General features: G+C 50.8%; 1 protein-coding gene across 11 annotated transcripts in view; it reads right to left on the bottom strand.

The window, feature by feature from the left end:
• Positions 1-14110, bottom strand: part of GRIN1 (glutamate ionotropic receptor NMDA type subunit 1) — a 66785-nt gene that overhangs the window by 3371 nt on the left and 49304 nt on the right. For 2 of the 11 annotated variants that reach the window (XR_004372614.2, XR_004372615.2), the window contains 7 exons: positions 13698-13855; positions 12375-12536; positions 9087-9196; positions 7453-7598; positions 5206-5271; positions 4670-4780; positions 3111-3328 (listed from right to left, as the gene is read on the bottom strand). Coding sequence is in view for 6 of the 11 variants with exons in the window: in XM_032772874.2 (XP_032628765.2) it covers positions 4670-4780; positions 5206-5271; positions 7453-7598; positions 9087-9196; positions 12375-12536; positions 13698-13855 (753 nt within the window). In the remaining 5 variants the exon portion in view is untranslated. Of the gene's footprint in view, positions 1-3110; positions 3329-4669; positions 4781-5205; positions 5272-5907; positions 5950-7452; positions 7599-9086; positions 9197-12374; positions 12537-13697; positions 13856-14110 lie in introns of those variants that run through there. The other 9 variants (XR_004372617.2, XM_032772874.2, XR_004372619.2 and 6 more) reach the window with 8 other exon arrangements.

The raw sequence follows: 14110 nt of genomic DNA, 5'->3' as shown, positions 1-14110 counted from the left end.
TGAACAGTCAGGACAGAAATTGATAATGCTCTGATCACCCCTCTGGCCAGCAGGGTCAGCTGCATCCCACGCTCTGTGTGTGAGGAATATGGACTCTCAGGGGCTGTTCAGGGCAGTCTGGGACCTCAGGTGGGCTCTGTAATGATTGGTTGCCCACCAAAGTGGTTTTCAGTGGATTGCATGGCTCTCACTGGGATCTTCAGGGATTGTCTGGCATTTATTTGTGCCTTGTGCCATGTTTTTCATGAGTATGTCCATCTCATTCTGTATCTACTGTTATTTTGCTGTTTTGTACTGTTTCTACGGGAATTATGTGCATCTCAGGTTTGTCTATAGGCGTTATGGACTCTCAAATGCCATCTAAGGACTAGAGCAGATGCAGTGTGAACTGAATCTGCATGGATTATGTGTGGCTCGGTCTGTCTTTGTGGAAAGCCTGCTGGTGTCCTGTGCTCTGTCACTGGGTGTTACATGCATCACAAGCAGTGTCTGTAAGGGACACTCCATAGTTACAGCTCAAGTGAGTTTTACACTTAAAGCCACAATCCCGTCTCTTGGTTCTATCGGAAACATACACTATTGTGTGAAAGATTCCAGCAATTGTTCTCTGAATACTAAATGAATGTTTTGGACATGTCAAGTAATTCCAGTAATAAGTTTATGAGTTAAAATTAATGTTAAAACTGGGCCTTCAAGAAAGGGCCTTCAATTGTCCCAAACCCACAACCACTGTCTAGTCACATGAACCCCAGCCGAGAGGTGAAGCCAGGGTATATCTGGTGCAATGGGTAGTTTTAAGAAGCACTTTTAAGGACTATTCCCCATTATTTTTTGTAAATGAAAGTTTCTCCTCTAACAGAGGCTGAAGAGTAATGGCCTCCTTCACAGAAACTCAGCACGACTGTTCTCTCAAAATGGCTGCCGTTTCCTATCACTCTCAATGGGACTTAGGTTGCCCATAGCAACAATGTTGCCCAATTCCAGTCATCGGTACTGCACAGGGCTCTTCACTGCCTTCTGACTGTACTTCTCTGGAAGCAATTTGGCTTCGTTTCCACTGAAGAAATATGGGAGGCACTGGCCATCTTTGTGAAGGGCTTTAAACCCATTGAGAGTACAAGACGACGCCATTTTGAAAGAGGGACTGTCTGCACCCCACCCTCCTTAACCTCCACACCCCTCTGGCTCCTGGAAGTGAGCGCGGCCCAACACCTGCAGCAGCTCTCACTAGCTGCTCTTCCCTAGGAAGTGGACAAGTGGCCAAGGCATCCAGCCAATAAGAGGGGTTTTTCCCCTGAGGAAGAGCTGAAAATGATGTGAGGACTGGAGCTTCTCCACTCATTGGCTGAGATTGGCTCCAGCAGCACTTAAAATTGTGTTGCTCCAAAGAGTTGGCAATGGTGCACATGTATGGATGTGAGTGTGCACGTGTGCCCACACGCATGCAAGGAACGTCTGGGGTTCAGAGGGCATTTGGGGGAGCCTGCCCAGGGGAATGTGCAGGGCAGGAAGAGGAGGAAACGGCAAGGCATGCTTTGGCTGATTTGCATTGCACTGCCAACGCAAAGCAGCTGTAAGCCCACTGTAACTGGCCAGGGCCAGACTGGCATAAAGCAGCCAGTGTACTGGTGAATTTGGCCATAAATGTCACAATACAAGACAATGATTTCAGATTGAAATGATGTATCTGTCAATCATGGCAATGGTTGTATGGTTTCTTGGTTAGTGTTCATAGACAAGATTTTAAACAATTTTAAAACCAAGGAAATGTCCAGATAAAAACTGTGTTCAGCTGGAGTTCATGTTGGGAGCACGTATCAGTAATTTAGGGTAACGTGGCTGTAATTATCCCCAAATCAAGCACTACAACACCAAGAACATCAGCGCTGAAGCTGACCGTAGAAGAAACTCAAATGTGTTAAGGACTGGAAATGGAGCTGAGGTGTCCAAACAATCTGATGTCTGCCTTGTAGTGACAAAAAGCAGACAACAAGTGAACATCTTTACAACCCAGTTTAATCTAATCTGGGATCCCGGGCCAAGGGCTGTGTGGAAACTATCCTCAGTTCTGGTTCCAGGGAACATGGCAGCAGGACAGACTGGGCCTGGGCAGGAGAAGTGCCCAGCTCTCAGTCATGGCAGCTGCTGCCCTAGGCAGAGCCACTGCATAATCCCGAGCTGGCAGAGCCTCTGCCCACTCCTACACAACCAGCGGCAGGGAGTCTTGGCCGCTTCTGTCTCCTGGGGTTAACGGGGCAAAAGAAGATCCCTGTGAACTAGGCCAGTGTTGAGGTGCACCTTCCCGTGCCAGCTTGTGCGAGGGCCACAGGCTGTGCTCGGTGGGGCAGGTGTGGTGGAGAGCGAGGCCAGTGACCTGGCCAGGAGCATGAAAGGCTGGCGGGAGGGTGAGACCCTTCACGTTGCTGCTCCAGGGGGTGCCGGTGCCCTGCTGCTGGGCTGGGCACCCGCTGGAGGCATCATGCTGGGACGTACTGGAGAGCAGTAAAGGGTGGCGGGAATAGGGTGCTGCTATAGAGAGTAACTGGGGAGGGGTACGGCCCCCACCCTCATTATGGTGTCACACCTTTCCTTCCCTGAGGTGGGAGCCCCGGGGGTCTGGGTGCCTGGAGGTGCTGTCACGTGCACAGCACCCACCTGTGTGGGGGGTTGTCGAATAGTCCAGGCCCCAGGCAGCCCTGACATGCACACGGAGCCCCTCTCACTGCACAGTGGAGCACTTACCCCAGCTGGCCTGCCTTTGACCCAGCTCCTGGCTCCCCGCTCTCCAGTCTGCTATTCCAGCCCAGACTTACCCCTCTCCCCTGCCCAGGGCACTCCAGCCCCACTCTGGATTAGTGGTTAACTTTGGAACATGGGGCCTCATTTCCTCCTTGGTTTCCTTGGTGTTGGGGGTTGGCATTAGTCACCAATGCCACACACAAAACCCACGAAGGAACCTTTCAGCTCTGTAGCCCAGCCCAGATCCCCAGAGTCTCCCCCCTCCTTCTTCCTCACCCTCACCCTCTGCTCCCCCCTCCATGCTCCGTGCTTCCAGGTAGAGAGACATTTAGCGGGAGTGACATCATGGGGCCCCCAGCAGGCAATCTCACCTCACACCCTCCTGCCTGCTCATCGGTACTGGGTTTCGGGGATGTGATGTGATGGGGGGGGGTCATTAGTGCAGGCTGAGAGCTTCTCCACCTGGAGAGTGCAGCACGGGTAACACTAGCGCTGTGGTTCCTTCCAGTCTGCTGTCTCTGATCCCTTCCTCAAGGTGCCGGGGGGCTTCCCCTGCATTCTCTGAACCAGTTGGCATGTGCTGCATATCCTGAGATGACAGCCAAGGTAAAGGATCCCATTCGGTGAGATGGCAGCAGCAGTGGCTTCTAGGGAAGGGGCAGCCCAACCCGGCCCAGCTGAGGGCTTGGCTGGTCAGCAGCTCACTACTGCACATTGGGCCTGATCCAAACCGTGCACTACATCACTTGGGAGCAAGCCTCTACTTTAGCATAAAATGGAGTCACCCCCATTTTGCATACAAAGCCATGGCCCAGAGAGACTACATGTCCCATCATGCATTGGGAACAAGATGGACCATCACATGCTAGTTCCTGAAGGTCCCTCTAGTCTCTGTGGGCTGCACGTCTGCGTTAAAGGTTAAGTGAATTGCAGAGCATGGTGGGCTGCATTTTGCCACCCCAGTTTCATTAATGGCGCTCCGCAGCCATGCATCATGTCTAACAGCCTCCATGTGACCCTGCCCTGAGCAAATCTGCAATGGGCAGAAATCTGCAGATCAGGGCAGGTCAGAGGTGGTTTCAGAAGCCTGTTAACTGTGATGCCTGGCCCAAAATGGATCTCCCATATCCAACTGCTACAACAGATTACCCAAACTCCAGAGACTGGCATACAACAAAAGGCACCATGCAAAGGGCACAGATGGGGTATTGGCTTTTAGTTCAACAGCCCAACCTGATTGAGTTGTGTGTGAACTGCTAGCTGGAGAGGACACAGTACTTCCGTTCGACATTACTGGGCTTTAGAGGCAGCAAGCAGTTGTACTCAAGCAGTGAAATACACTATTTGAATCAGGTTGGGTTTTTAAAAACTCCTCTCTCAACCATCGGTGTCTCTCTTCTAGAGCTGAATTGATGCTGCTCATAACCAGAGACAGCTGTTACTTGTGCACTTAGCAGTAAGTCCTGAGTGCTCTCAGTCACAAACAAAAACCACATGTAGAGAATGTGACACGCATGGCTCTCGGTGAGGTGAGACAGTGCCTAAATTAAACCAGGGTGATCATTTCAGGCATACAATGACAAACAGTTACAGGAACACTCAGGAACAGGAAAAAAATAGTCATTGTTTTCCAATGGTAAGCACCAGTACAGTGTGTAAACTCAAAACTCATCCAGTCAAAAACAAAACAAAAAACTCGGTAGCATCTCCAAACTCATCACAGGACTACAGACCAGCTCCTGCCTGCTCTCCAGGAGTCCCCGACCCCTTTCAGGTACATGGGAAGACTGACTCACTGACCGACTGTTGACGAACATGAGGCTATGCATGTACACTGGCAGCTTCGGGATGGGTGTGTGGTAGTCGATGGGATGGCAGAAAGAGAGAGAGAGAGAAAGAGAGAGGGCAGAATTGTTCTTCTTCCTCTTACCGTATCTTTGGAGGACCTACGTCTCTTGAAGCTGGAGGCCAGGGTGGAGGTGATGGACCTAAAAGTGGCTTTCTTTTTAGGGTCAGGTTCTGCTCTACCACTTTTTCTATCCTAAAATGAATATGTATAAGTGATTAGATCTCTAGTGTGTTTGAATCTCTAAATCTAGTTGAATACTGCCCCATGTTATGTCCTTCATTTAGGTAAGACGGCTACTGGAGATGTTCTGCTGGTGTCACTCCCAACTCCTCCACGAGGGGCCATCATGGCCCTAACTTGAATAACGAATTACAAGGGGGCTATGACTAGCTGGACTGGCCTAGGATCTGGAGAAATGCAAACCCCTTTGGGGGAGTAGCCCTGTTCTTTTCTGTGTCCATTTAAAGGTCTGTATGGCTGGCCTCAATTCCCGGAGGAGCCAGTTAAAATTCGGTGGCTAAATGACCTTTGGTTCCTAACAGACATGTCTGCATGACTCCTGCCCCTTGCTTCCAGAACTAGTCTAGCTAGACCGAGAGGTGAGATGCTGCACCTACCACTAAAAAAAAATGCTCTGGGCCTTTTCTGAAGCTGAATCCTAGCGCCACAAGAGAGAGAGAGGACTGCATTGAAAGAGAAGTCATTGTATGAATATTCTGTAAAAAATGTATTCAAAAATTTAAATGATGCATTTGAGCAAAGCTGAACGTTTTCCAAAGGAAAAGGAAAAAAAAAGGAAAAGAAAGGAAAGAAGCGAAGCGTTAGTGCTATGACATCATCAGGGGTTGGAATGAACTTAAAGAGAAACAGAACTCAAAACTGTAGCCATGGGTGTTAGACAGTCGGACCTGGTTAACACAGGCTGGGAGCACCAGCCGCCGGGGGCAGAGGGCGTTGTTAGTGATGGGGACCAGCCAGATACCATGACGGCAGAACAATTCCTCCCCGGTGGCTTTAGTGCCAATGAGTGTGACTTTTTCAGATGGGGAAGAAGTAACCAGGTCTGGCTCTACCACCGCCCGGGGGTAACCAAAATGTATCCCGCTGGTGCGTAGTGCATGCTCGGGGGATACATTTCCTCCTCCTTTTCAGTACTCTCTTTTGCGGACATGCACAAACGGAAAAGAAAGCAAGATGGATGGAATGAAATGTCTTTTTCTTCCATGGCATCTCAGGAAATAGCCATGGCAAAACTGTGATCCCAAAACCCATTATTTTTGTTTGGTTGGTTTAACAAATAAATCTTTCCACTTGCCTACCTTCTAGTAATGTACCAGATACTAGTGGTCTGACGTTTCCTCCTGTGGAAAAGTCTTACATTGTCAAACTGATCTTTATCATGAGACTCTGTTTATACCCACAGGGTGACATGCGTAGCTCACAGTCCCACAGATTCTGCCCAGTGACCCAGTGCAGTATTTTCTAGAAGGTTGGCAAGTGAAAAATGGCAGTGTGACTCTAGTGCTCTGTCCCAGCAGACTTAACTACTTCAGTGCTGCTGCTTTTTGGAAGCAAAGGAAACCAGAAATGGCTTGTGCAATACTGTATTAGTGAACTGAGCCCAAAGAGCTCTCAGTTAGTCTAATAAAGTAAAGAGCAGCCAGTCCTCAGTCTTTCCCCTTTGCTGCTTTCAGGGAGGTCATTTACACCTGAGCAGCCCTCTCCCATGTCATAGTCAATGCTGCTATCACATGGCCATTTCATTTCACTTGTTTATAGCAACACTGCTTTGAAGGTTCCCAATCACTGTTTCTCTCTCTTTCATTCACCTTTTCTTTGGACAGTGGTTTCCTTTAGTCAGATAAAGGGTCTTTTCCTCTTTGAATGCTGGTTTGTTTCCCCAAACACGAGAAACAGCCCGGGCAGTTCAGAGAGAAACTCCGGATGTCCTAAACTGGGGCCAGGGACATAGCAAGGATTAATCCCATAGCAGCTGGGAAAGAGAGAAAGTTTAGCCAGGTCAGCTGGACCGGGCTCACTTATGTTGCTATGATAAGGTGTCAGGCACACCAGATTCCCTCCAGATCCTGCCTCACTTGAGGGGCAAGGAGAAACAATCCCTTTGTAAACAAGAGAATCCATAGCAAGCAATGGCCCTTTGGAATGAGCCCTAGGGAATCTGTGCGCTAACAGGAACTGGCATTATTAGCCCCCAGCATGAATCGTGGGCATCAAGAGATGCCCATGTCTCCAAATCTGTGGAATCCAATTGACAAGAGCACACACCACCTCTTTTTGGAATCGGTCCCAGTTATGAAGGTTGCAACTGCACTTACACAGGGGGTTGCTTTGGCTGTGTTTCATTAATGGTCATGCGAGCCTTTCCCCACACAGACAGCAGCAGAACAGGGCGCTCATCGACAGCAGCTTAATGCTGTGATCATCTGCTGTCAAACACAGGCAGATACTGGGTCCGTCAATGCAATGGCGTTTTAAAGGAGCTGTGCTGGCACTGTTTGCTCAGATAGAATGAGACCCGGCTCTTGCACGTAGTCTCCAGCCGAGCAATGTGCCAGACTACCCCTGGGAGCACAGTTGAGAATGAAGCGATTTTTGCCAGGTGTCCTGGTTAGATTTGTGCACCACTCACCTCCTGGGAGAGATTGCATCAGACAGTGTGTTAGTGCCAAGGGGAATTCCCACTGAGAAGGCAGGGAATCCAGGGCTTGGTCGCTAGCAGCACAGTCACCCCCATAATTAGTAGGGACCCAGGGGAAGGGACGCTTAGCTCTGTAGTCACTGATTGGGTGAAGTAATGGAAAACGCACCTGTTGGAGATTTGCTCTAAAAACGGTTTGTCCTACCTGCAGGTTTTTCCGCCACACATTAACGGCCGCAAACGCCAGCTGCATCTGCTTCCTCCGCGCATCCTTATGCCTTTTGTAAGCTATTTCTATGAATATTAAAAATATCCCGGCAACAATACCTCCAGCCACCAGCATAAATACACCTGAAATAAGCAGGAAAGTTACACAGAGGACAATGGAAACAGCATCACGATACTTCATTTCCTTTGTAGAATTACAATAACCATTTGCACGGCAGTAGCTTCCTGCAGCCAGGGATTCAGCCCCCAGACATGCCCAAGGGTTGAGCACAGCAGAAGGTGACTACTGCAGAGCCTTTCCATGAGGATTTGTTTGCATTTTTTACTGTAGTTGCTTCAGCTATGTTGACACCCTTTTTGAACTCACTTCCTGGGAATATCCTTGCAGGGACTTTACCAGCAGGGATGTTCATGGAAAGAGGGAATTTGAAGGGAATACTGCAGAATATTAATGAAAAGCTAATTCTGAGTTTGGATTATTATTATTGGTTGTATCCTTGTAGCACCCAGAGGCTGCAATCAGGGACAAGGGCTGTACGAACAACTGACAGAGACATCAGCCACCCCAGAGAGTTCACAGGGATACACCAGGAGCCTGATTTAGGCAGTCAGGGGACAGACACATACCAGGTGACTCTGTGTCCACTCGCGGGTGTGAGTGTGTGTAGTGAGGTTGCACATGGTGTCCCTTGCCTGTGGTGACCACTTTGGTGGCCAAAACTATGGGCCGGGAGCAGGGGAAATCAAGTGTAGAGGGATGGGACAGCAGAGGTGTGGATCATACTGAATCTCAAGTGGGGGCAGGAGAAGGGAGGGAGGAGATGGAAGAAACTGGTCCCTCTCTGGGCAGTCCTCACACTTGCTCTGGGAACACTGACCAGTGATGCATACAAGCAGCACAGCTTGGACCCCAAACTCCCCCAAAAAGCACTGGGGAAGGAGCCATTGATGCAGCATTACTGTTGGGACTTCCTGAGTGACTCCCTGTAGGGTTAGGATGTCCGAGAAAACTGTCATCTGTTTGCAGACAATTTGCAAACAGGAAACACGGCAAAACTACTTGAAGAAATTCTTCCTTACCAATTCCGGCCGCCCACCCCCGGTAGGTATCATTCTCCCCATTTTCCAGAGGGAGAAACTGAGGTGAAGCAACTTGTCCAAAGTCACACAGTGAGTCTGGGGCCCTGCACCCCAGCCTCCTGCTCTAGCCACTAGACATGCTGCCTTCCTTACGTTCTTGGCTCATGATGCTCAGCTTGTTTTCTCCTGCCCCGGTTCCCTTGGGGCTCTGCCTGGGATGCTGGGCTTTGCCTTGGGGACTGGCTATGATTTCACTGTGGCTTGGCTGGAGGAGTGGGAGGTGAGTCGTGCTCAGAGAGGGTGACATTTAAAATCACAGGCATGCTAATGGGACCTCAAAGGGGAAGACTGGAGGTGCAGGGGCCTTCAGAGCCATTCCTGATCTCCCAGTGGGAACAGGACACTGCTCAACATAGCAAACTCCCAGACCACAGGGACGTGCAGCCCCAGAAGTGGAGTTTAGACCTCAGCAGAGCTTGGAGGAAAGCAGGTTAGTGAGCCAACGGGAAGAAAGAGGTTTGCAGAACAAACCTGCCATATTTTCAAAGGTGAGTGTTGCTGGAGCATTGCTACGGGAATCACACTCCTGATACCTCACCCAAGTCTTGTCCAAATCCTCCATGAAGCCGTTTTCGTGGGATCTGAAAGCACAAGGAGACAATACAGAGCATTCACTGGAGGCCACCGCCCAGCTCAGTGGGAGCTTGCACTGACACTATGGGAACAGGGGAACTCAGAAACACCAGCCCTTCTCATTCATACCTGCCCGCATCACCCCCACTCTCTGCACTTCAGCTTCACTGCCCTTTATGCTAGAGGCTAGAAGGAGCTGTTCTGCGTTTGCTCTTGGCAGGCTGTGCTAGAAGGAGGGTGACGTGTGTGCAAATGGGCAGAGGAGCACATGATGGCTCCAGGCAGAGCACTGTGTGTGCATTGCACAGCGTGCATGTGTATGCTATTTATGTGCACACGTAGTCCTGCCTATAGTGAACCTGTGCACATGTAGTGTGTGTGGCTGTTACTGGGTGTGCAAACGTGCTTTTGTGAATCGTCTGGGGCACAATTAGTACCACGGCCTATCATTACGCAATCCTGGAAAATGTGTCTCCAAAGGCAGAGTTCGGGGGGCTGCTGGGAGATTAAATCCACCTGTCAGGTAATGCACAAGTAAAGCAAACCCTTCAAAGTGCAGCTCAGAAATAGGCTTCATGTCCATCGGCTCTCGTACCCCAGAACCAATGGGCTCAGTGCATGAGAGACAAGCTCCATTTCCCGAGCACAGAGAGGCCCAGGCTAGGCAGCAAGCGGCAGCTGAGGGGGAACCAGGAGAGTGTGGACAGAGTGGGTCGACTAACCGCTAGGAGACTATAATAATTTAAATCCAGCAAACCCTGTATCTTCGGCTCCCTAACATCGCCTGGTCCCCAGTCAGAGCCAATCCCGTGTAACTATGGAGATAGGGGACTGGAGACCAGCAGGAGGTTTGACAGTGTGCTGAAGAGTGCAGGGGTTTGTGAATACTTCCCCTAGGGCTATGTGTCATGTGTCTGCACCCGGAAGCAGCAGCTCATGGTGCTCAGTGCTCCAGGGCAGCATCCCGAGGCCAGAGTTGCTGAGCTGGAGGGGCAGAAAGGGCCAGCATATGGGGTCATCGTGGAGTTGGCCCATCTCAGCGCTGAGTTTCCTGCTCCTTCCATTGAGGCAGCCAGCTCTGTGCTGGATGGACAGTGAGGTGAACAGGAGGGACACCCCCACCAGATGGGACCCACCTTCCAACAGGCAGAAGGGCCTGAGGAGGGTGCACCAGGGGAAGGAGCTGAAGAGAGCCTGGGTGAAGGCAGTGAGTGTGGTCCAAAGACTGGCACACTGGCTAGCATTGAAGGGATGGGAGTTCAGTTCCCAGCTGATGCCTGCTGTGTGCCCTGGGGCAAGTCCCCTCTCCCTTCACATCCCAAGCCAAGTGCCATCTCAATTACTCTTCAGATGGGAGGTTGTCATTCTCTCTGCCTGTCACTGAATTCCCTCTAATTCTACAGTATCAGTTTGGAGATGGGGTGCCCAGCACTGCACGCAGGGTAGCGATGAGGCTGCACCACTGATTTAGATGAAGGCCTGGCAGGATTGTCTGTATTTTTCTCCCTCTAATTCCCTAGGTATCCTAACAGCTTGTTGGCTTTCTCGACCACGGCTGCCCACCGAGCAAAGGTCTCCATTGAGCTGTCCATGCTGACACCCACACCTTATCCTGAGTTGATCCAATTAATTTAGCGCACTCTACGAATGGTTCTAATTATTCCCTCCAAGATGCATTACTTTGCATTTGTCAACACAGAGTTTCACCTGCCATCATACTGCCCAGCCCCCGCCCTTGGCTGGTCCCTCTGAAGTCCTCATCATCTTCTCTGGTCTTGACTAACCTAAATAATTTTGTCTCATCAGTCAGTTGTCACCTCCCTGCTCGCTCCCTTTCCCACGCCCATTGATAAATGTATTAAACCACTCTGAGCCTAAACCAGAATCTGTGTGGCTCCCTGCTGTTAACCTTCTACTAACAAATGCAAACTATTGATTCCTACCCTTGTTTTCCTGTTTCTTAGCCAGTGTTTGATCCATGGCAATACTTGACCTTTTACCCCATATGCAAGGATGGCCTTTTTGCACAATGCACAATTAGCAAGCGGAGCTGATTGCAACAGGATATCGTTAATACTGAGTGTTTAGCAAGACTGAACAATGGACTGGACATTTCTATGGCCAACAAGAATAACCATACTGATAAGAGTAAATATTCAAAGAATAAACAATGCCCCTTGCAGGGCTATGAACTCACCTGCTTCAGAGCAAAAGCCAGCCTCTAACTACTGGGGACTAGGAGGAAAACTTCCCTGAGGGCAGGTTATCCCCATCTGCCTACTGCACACTTTCTTGCACCTTCCTCTGATGCATCTGGCACTGGCAACTGTCAGAGACAGGACGCCGGGCTAGATGGACCTCAGGTCTGATGTACATGGACCATGCCTATATTCCTGGGCTTTCTAACTACTGTAGCCACAAACTCATCCAGGATGTGAGAGTCGAGCTGGGTGATATCTGGCTTATATTTCAAACCACTAACCCTGAGCTGATGGAGGGATATTATAGGCACACATCTGCACTGCTCCTTATCAACACTTCTAACAGATGGGTTATGGGTACTGGTGCTGCTGCATATGGGCGACAAAGCCTAGCTGGGCTCTCAGAGCCTACGGGGAGTTCACGGTGCTGGCAACTAGGAAAAAAACCTTCCTAGTTATATACTGGGCCCATGTGGGTCTGAGAGACAACGGACATGGAGGCAGAGCGCCCCAAAGCCTTCCATTGTCCAAGAGCTAGAAAAAAGGAGCCAATCCCTCCCCACCTTATGAAGGAGTAATTCTAAGAACTCTTGTGTTTTCTTTAAAAATAATCTTAGCATTCAGGAAAAAAATCTTAGCACTTTCCTCCCCAAGTATGATGATAAACGTCCCCTTGGAGCTCAGACCCTGGAAACCCAGTCTTAGCCGGATGGGAACTTTCACCTCCAAGTTGCCCAGGGAACAGATGTGGCTTATCATGTGGAATCAGGCTCAAAGTGCCTCTGATTCCATAGCTGGGATCTCTAGCGCCGCTTGGGCTAGGTCTGCAGTCCTGCTGGTCGGGGATCATTAGGCAGGTGCAGAGCAACAGCTCAGCAGAGGTATCCTGAGTCCTACTCTAGCCCCTGCACACACACAGCTGATCACGTCCTAGCACATGCAATGTTTGGAGAGCTTGGAGTGCTCCTGGAGAGCATGTACAGACTTGAGGATGGCCAGGGAGACATTCTGCTTCCAGGGGCTGTCTTTGCGCATCCCAATCCCAAAGCCAGAGCGGAAGAAAAGCTCCCCTGTTGTCACCAGGTCACACTTCTGGGAGGCTTCAAACTCCAGCACTGCCGAGTCCCAGATGAAGGCATGGAGCTTGCTAATGCAGCACAGAGAAAGGAGAAGTCAAGTCAGTGTGGCAGCATGGACTGGCTTGTCTTAAATTACTGATCTGCAGAGGGTGGTAACTGTTGTCAGCTATAATAATTATGTATTGCTTATGTATTCCTTATGCCACCCAATCTTAAACCAAACGTTGCACCCTCGATAATCTGTATGTTATTCCCTGATCACCAGAAACTTCTATGTTTAAACTCTGTACCGTTCACTTTTTTTAACATCATCTTAATACAGTTTTTAACCATCAGGCAAGGCCAATATAGTCTCTTAAAGGGAAGCAGCAGCACCCATTCTAATCCGCGCAGCAGCCCCGCTTTGAAGGGCAGAAGCAATTTCAGAGCCACACTACACTGCACCATGGATGTGCAATGGGGTTTACAAAGCACTTGACGTTACTCAGCGCCTTGTAGAGACGCCATCTCATGGTCCACAGGGGAAAGGCAGGTCCCAGCCCTGCTGTCTGGTTAGTAGGCAGAGGCCCCTTCCAGTCTGTGTCCCACGACCCCCCCCCCCCTCGAGAAGCTTTAGGCCTTTCTGTGCTTGCCCCAGGTATCATCCCCCACCATACCCCTGCCCCCTATAGCACTAGCCCATCCTGGCATTATACCCCCCATACCCTTGCCCCCTATAGCACTAGCATATCCTGGCATTATACCCCCCATACCCCTGTCCCGTATAGTGCCAGCACATCCAGGCATTATACCCCCCAAACCTCTGCCCCCTATAGCATCAGCACAGTCCTGTGGACCGCTGAATGGCCCTGCTTTGCTCATAACTGGTAGCCCCCTGGCACAGGGACCAGCCCCACCCCGCCCTGATTCCCTTCAGAATTAGTAGATTTAATCCCAGCCAGCCCCAGTGAAGCCTTGTGCCGATATCTGCCCCCGCCCCCATCCCTGCCTGGGCACAGAGCAGCACCTCAAACGCCATCCCTTAGTGCCAGGTTGCCAGGTCCCAGCCCACAGCCATCCAAGACATTGTCTCCTAGGAAGATCCCCACATGGGCTGCAGCACTGACAGGCTGCGCCAGGCCCTATGCCCTGACCAAATGCCGCAGCCTCATACACTCAGTGAGCCTGGGGGGGCGGCGCGTTCCCCGGACGGCCCCCAGCAGCCAGGCAGGGCTCAGCTCCTCGCTCACCTGTCCCTGACGGCCTGGATGGCTTCGGCAGCGCTCTCGTAGTTGTGCTTCTCCATGTGCCGGTACATGGTGCTCAGCTCCACCTGCCGCCGGAAGTAAATGTCCACCGAGCTCTGCTTCACCGTGGCGTAGATGAATTTATCGGAGGGGTTCCGCAGCTGCAAGGCAAGGCAGAGCCAGCTGTGAGGGCTGGCAGGGGAGCAGCTGAAGCCAGCAGTCCCAGTGCACTCGGGGGCGAGGGTCATTCCCTCCCTCCATGCCCTCCCGCCTCACCACTGCACGTCCAGCTGCCAGCCCTCACTCGCCTGTCTGAACTGTTCCCTTCTCTGGTGCACTAGGGCTGGGCACCTGGCTCCCTTTGAAAATCCTGGCCCTCCTCAGCAGTGGCCCCCAAACTCTCACGGTGGGCACTG

The sequence above is a fragment of the Chelonoidis abingdonii genome, chromosome 24 (genome assembly GCF_003597395.2).
Source record: "Chelonoidis abingdonii isolate Lonesome George chromosome 24, CheloAbing_2.0, whole genome shotgun sequence".
NCBI classification, from domain to species: domain Eukaryota; kingdom Metazoa; phylum Chordata; order Testudines; family Testudinidae; genus Chelonoidis; species Chelonoidis abingdonii.
The sequence above is the reverse complement of the archived record's forward strand: the minus strand, read 5'-3'. Positions and strand labels throughout refer to the sequence as shown.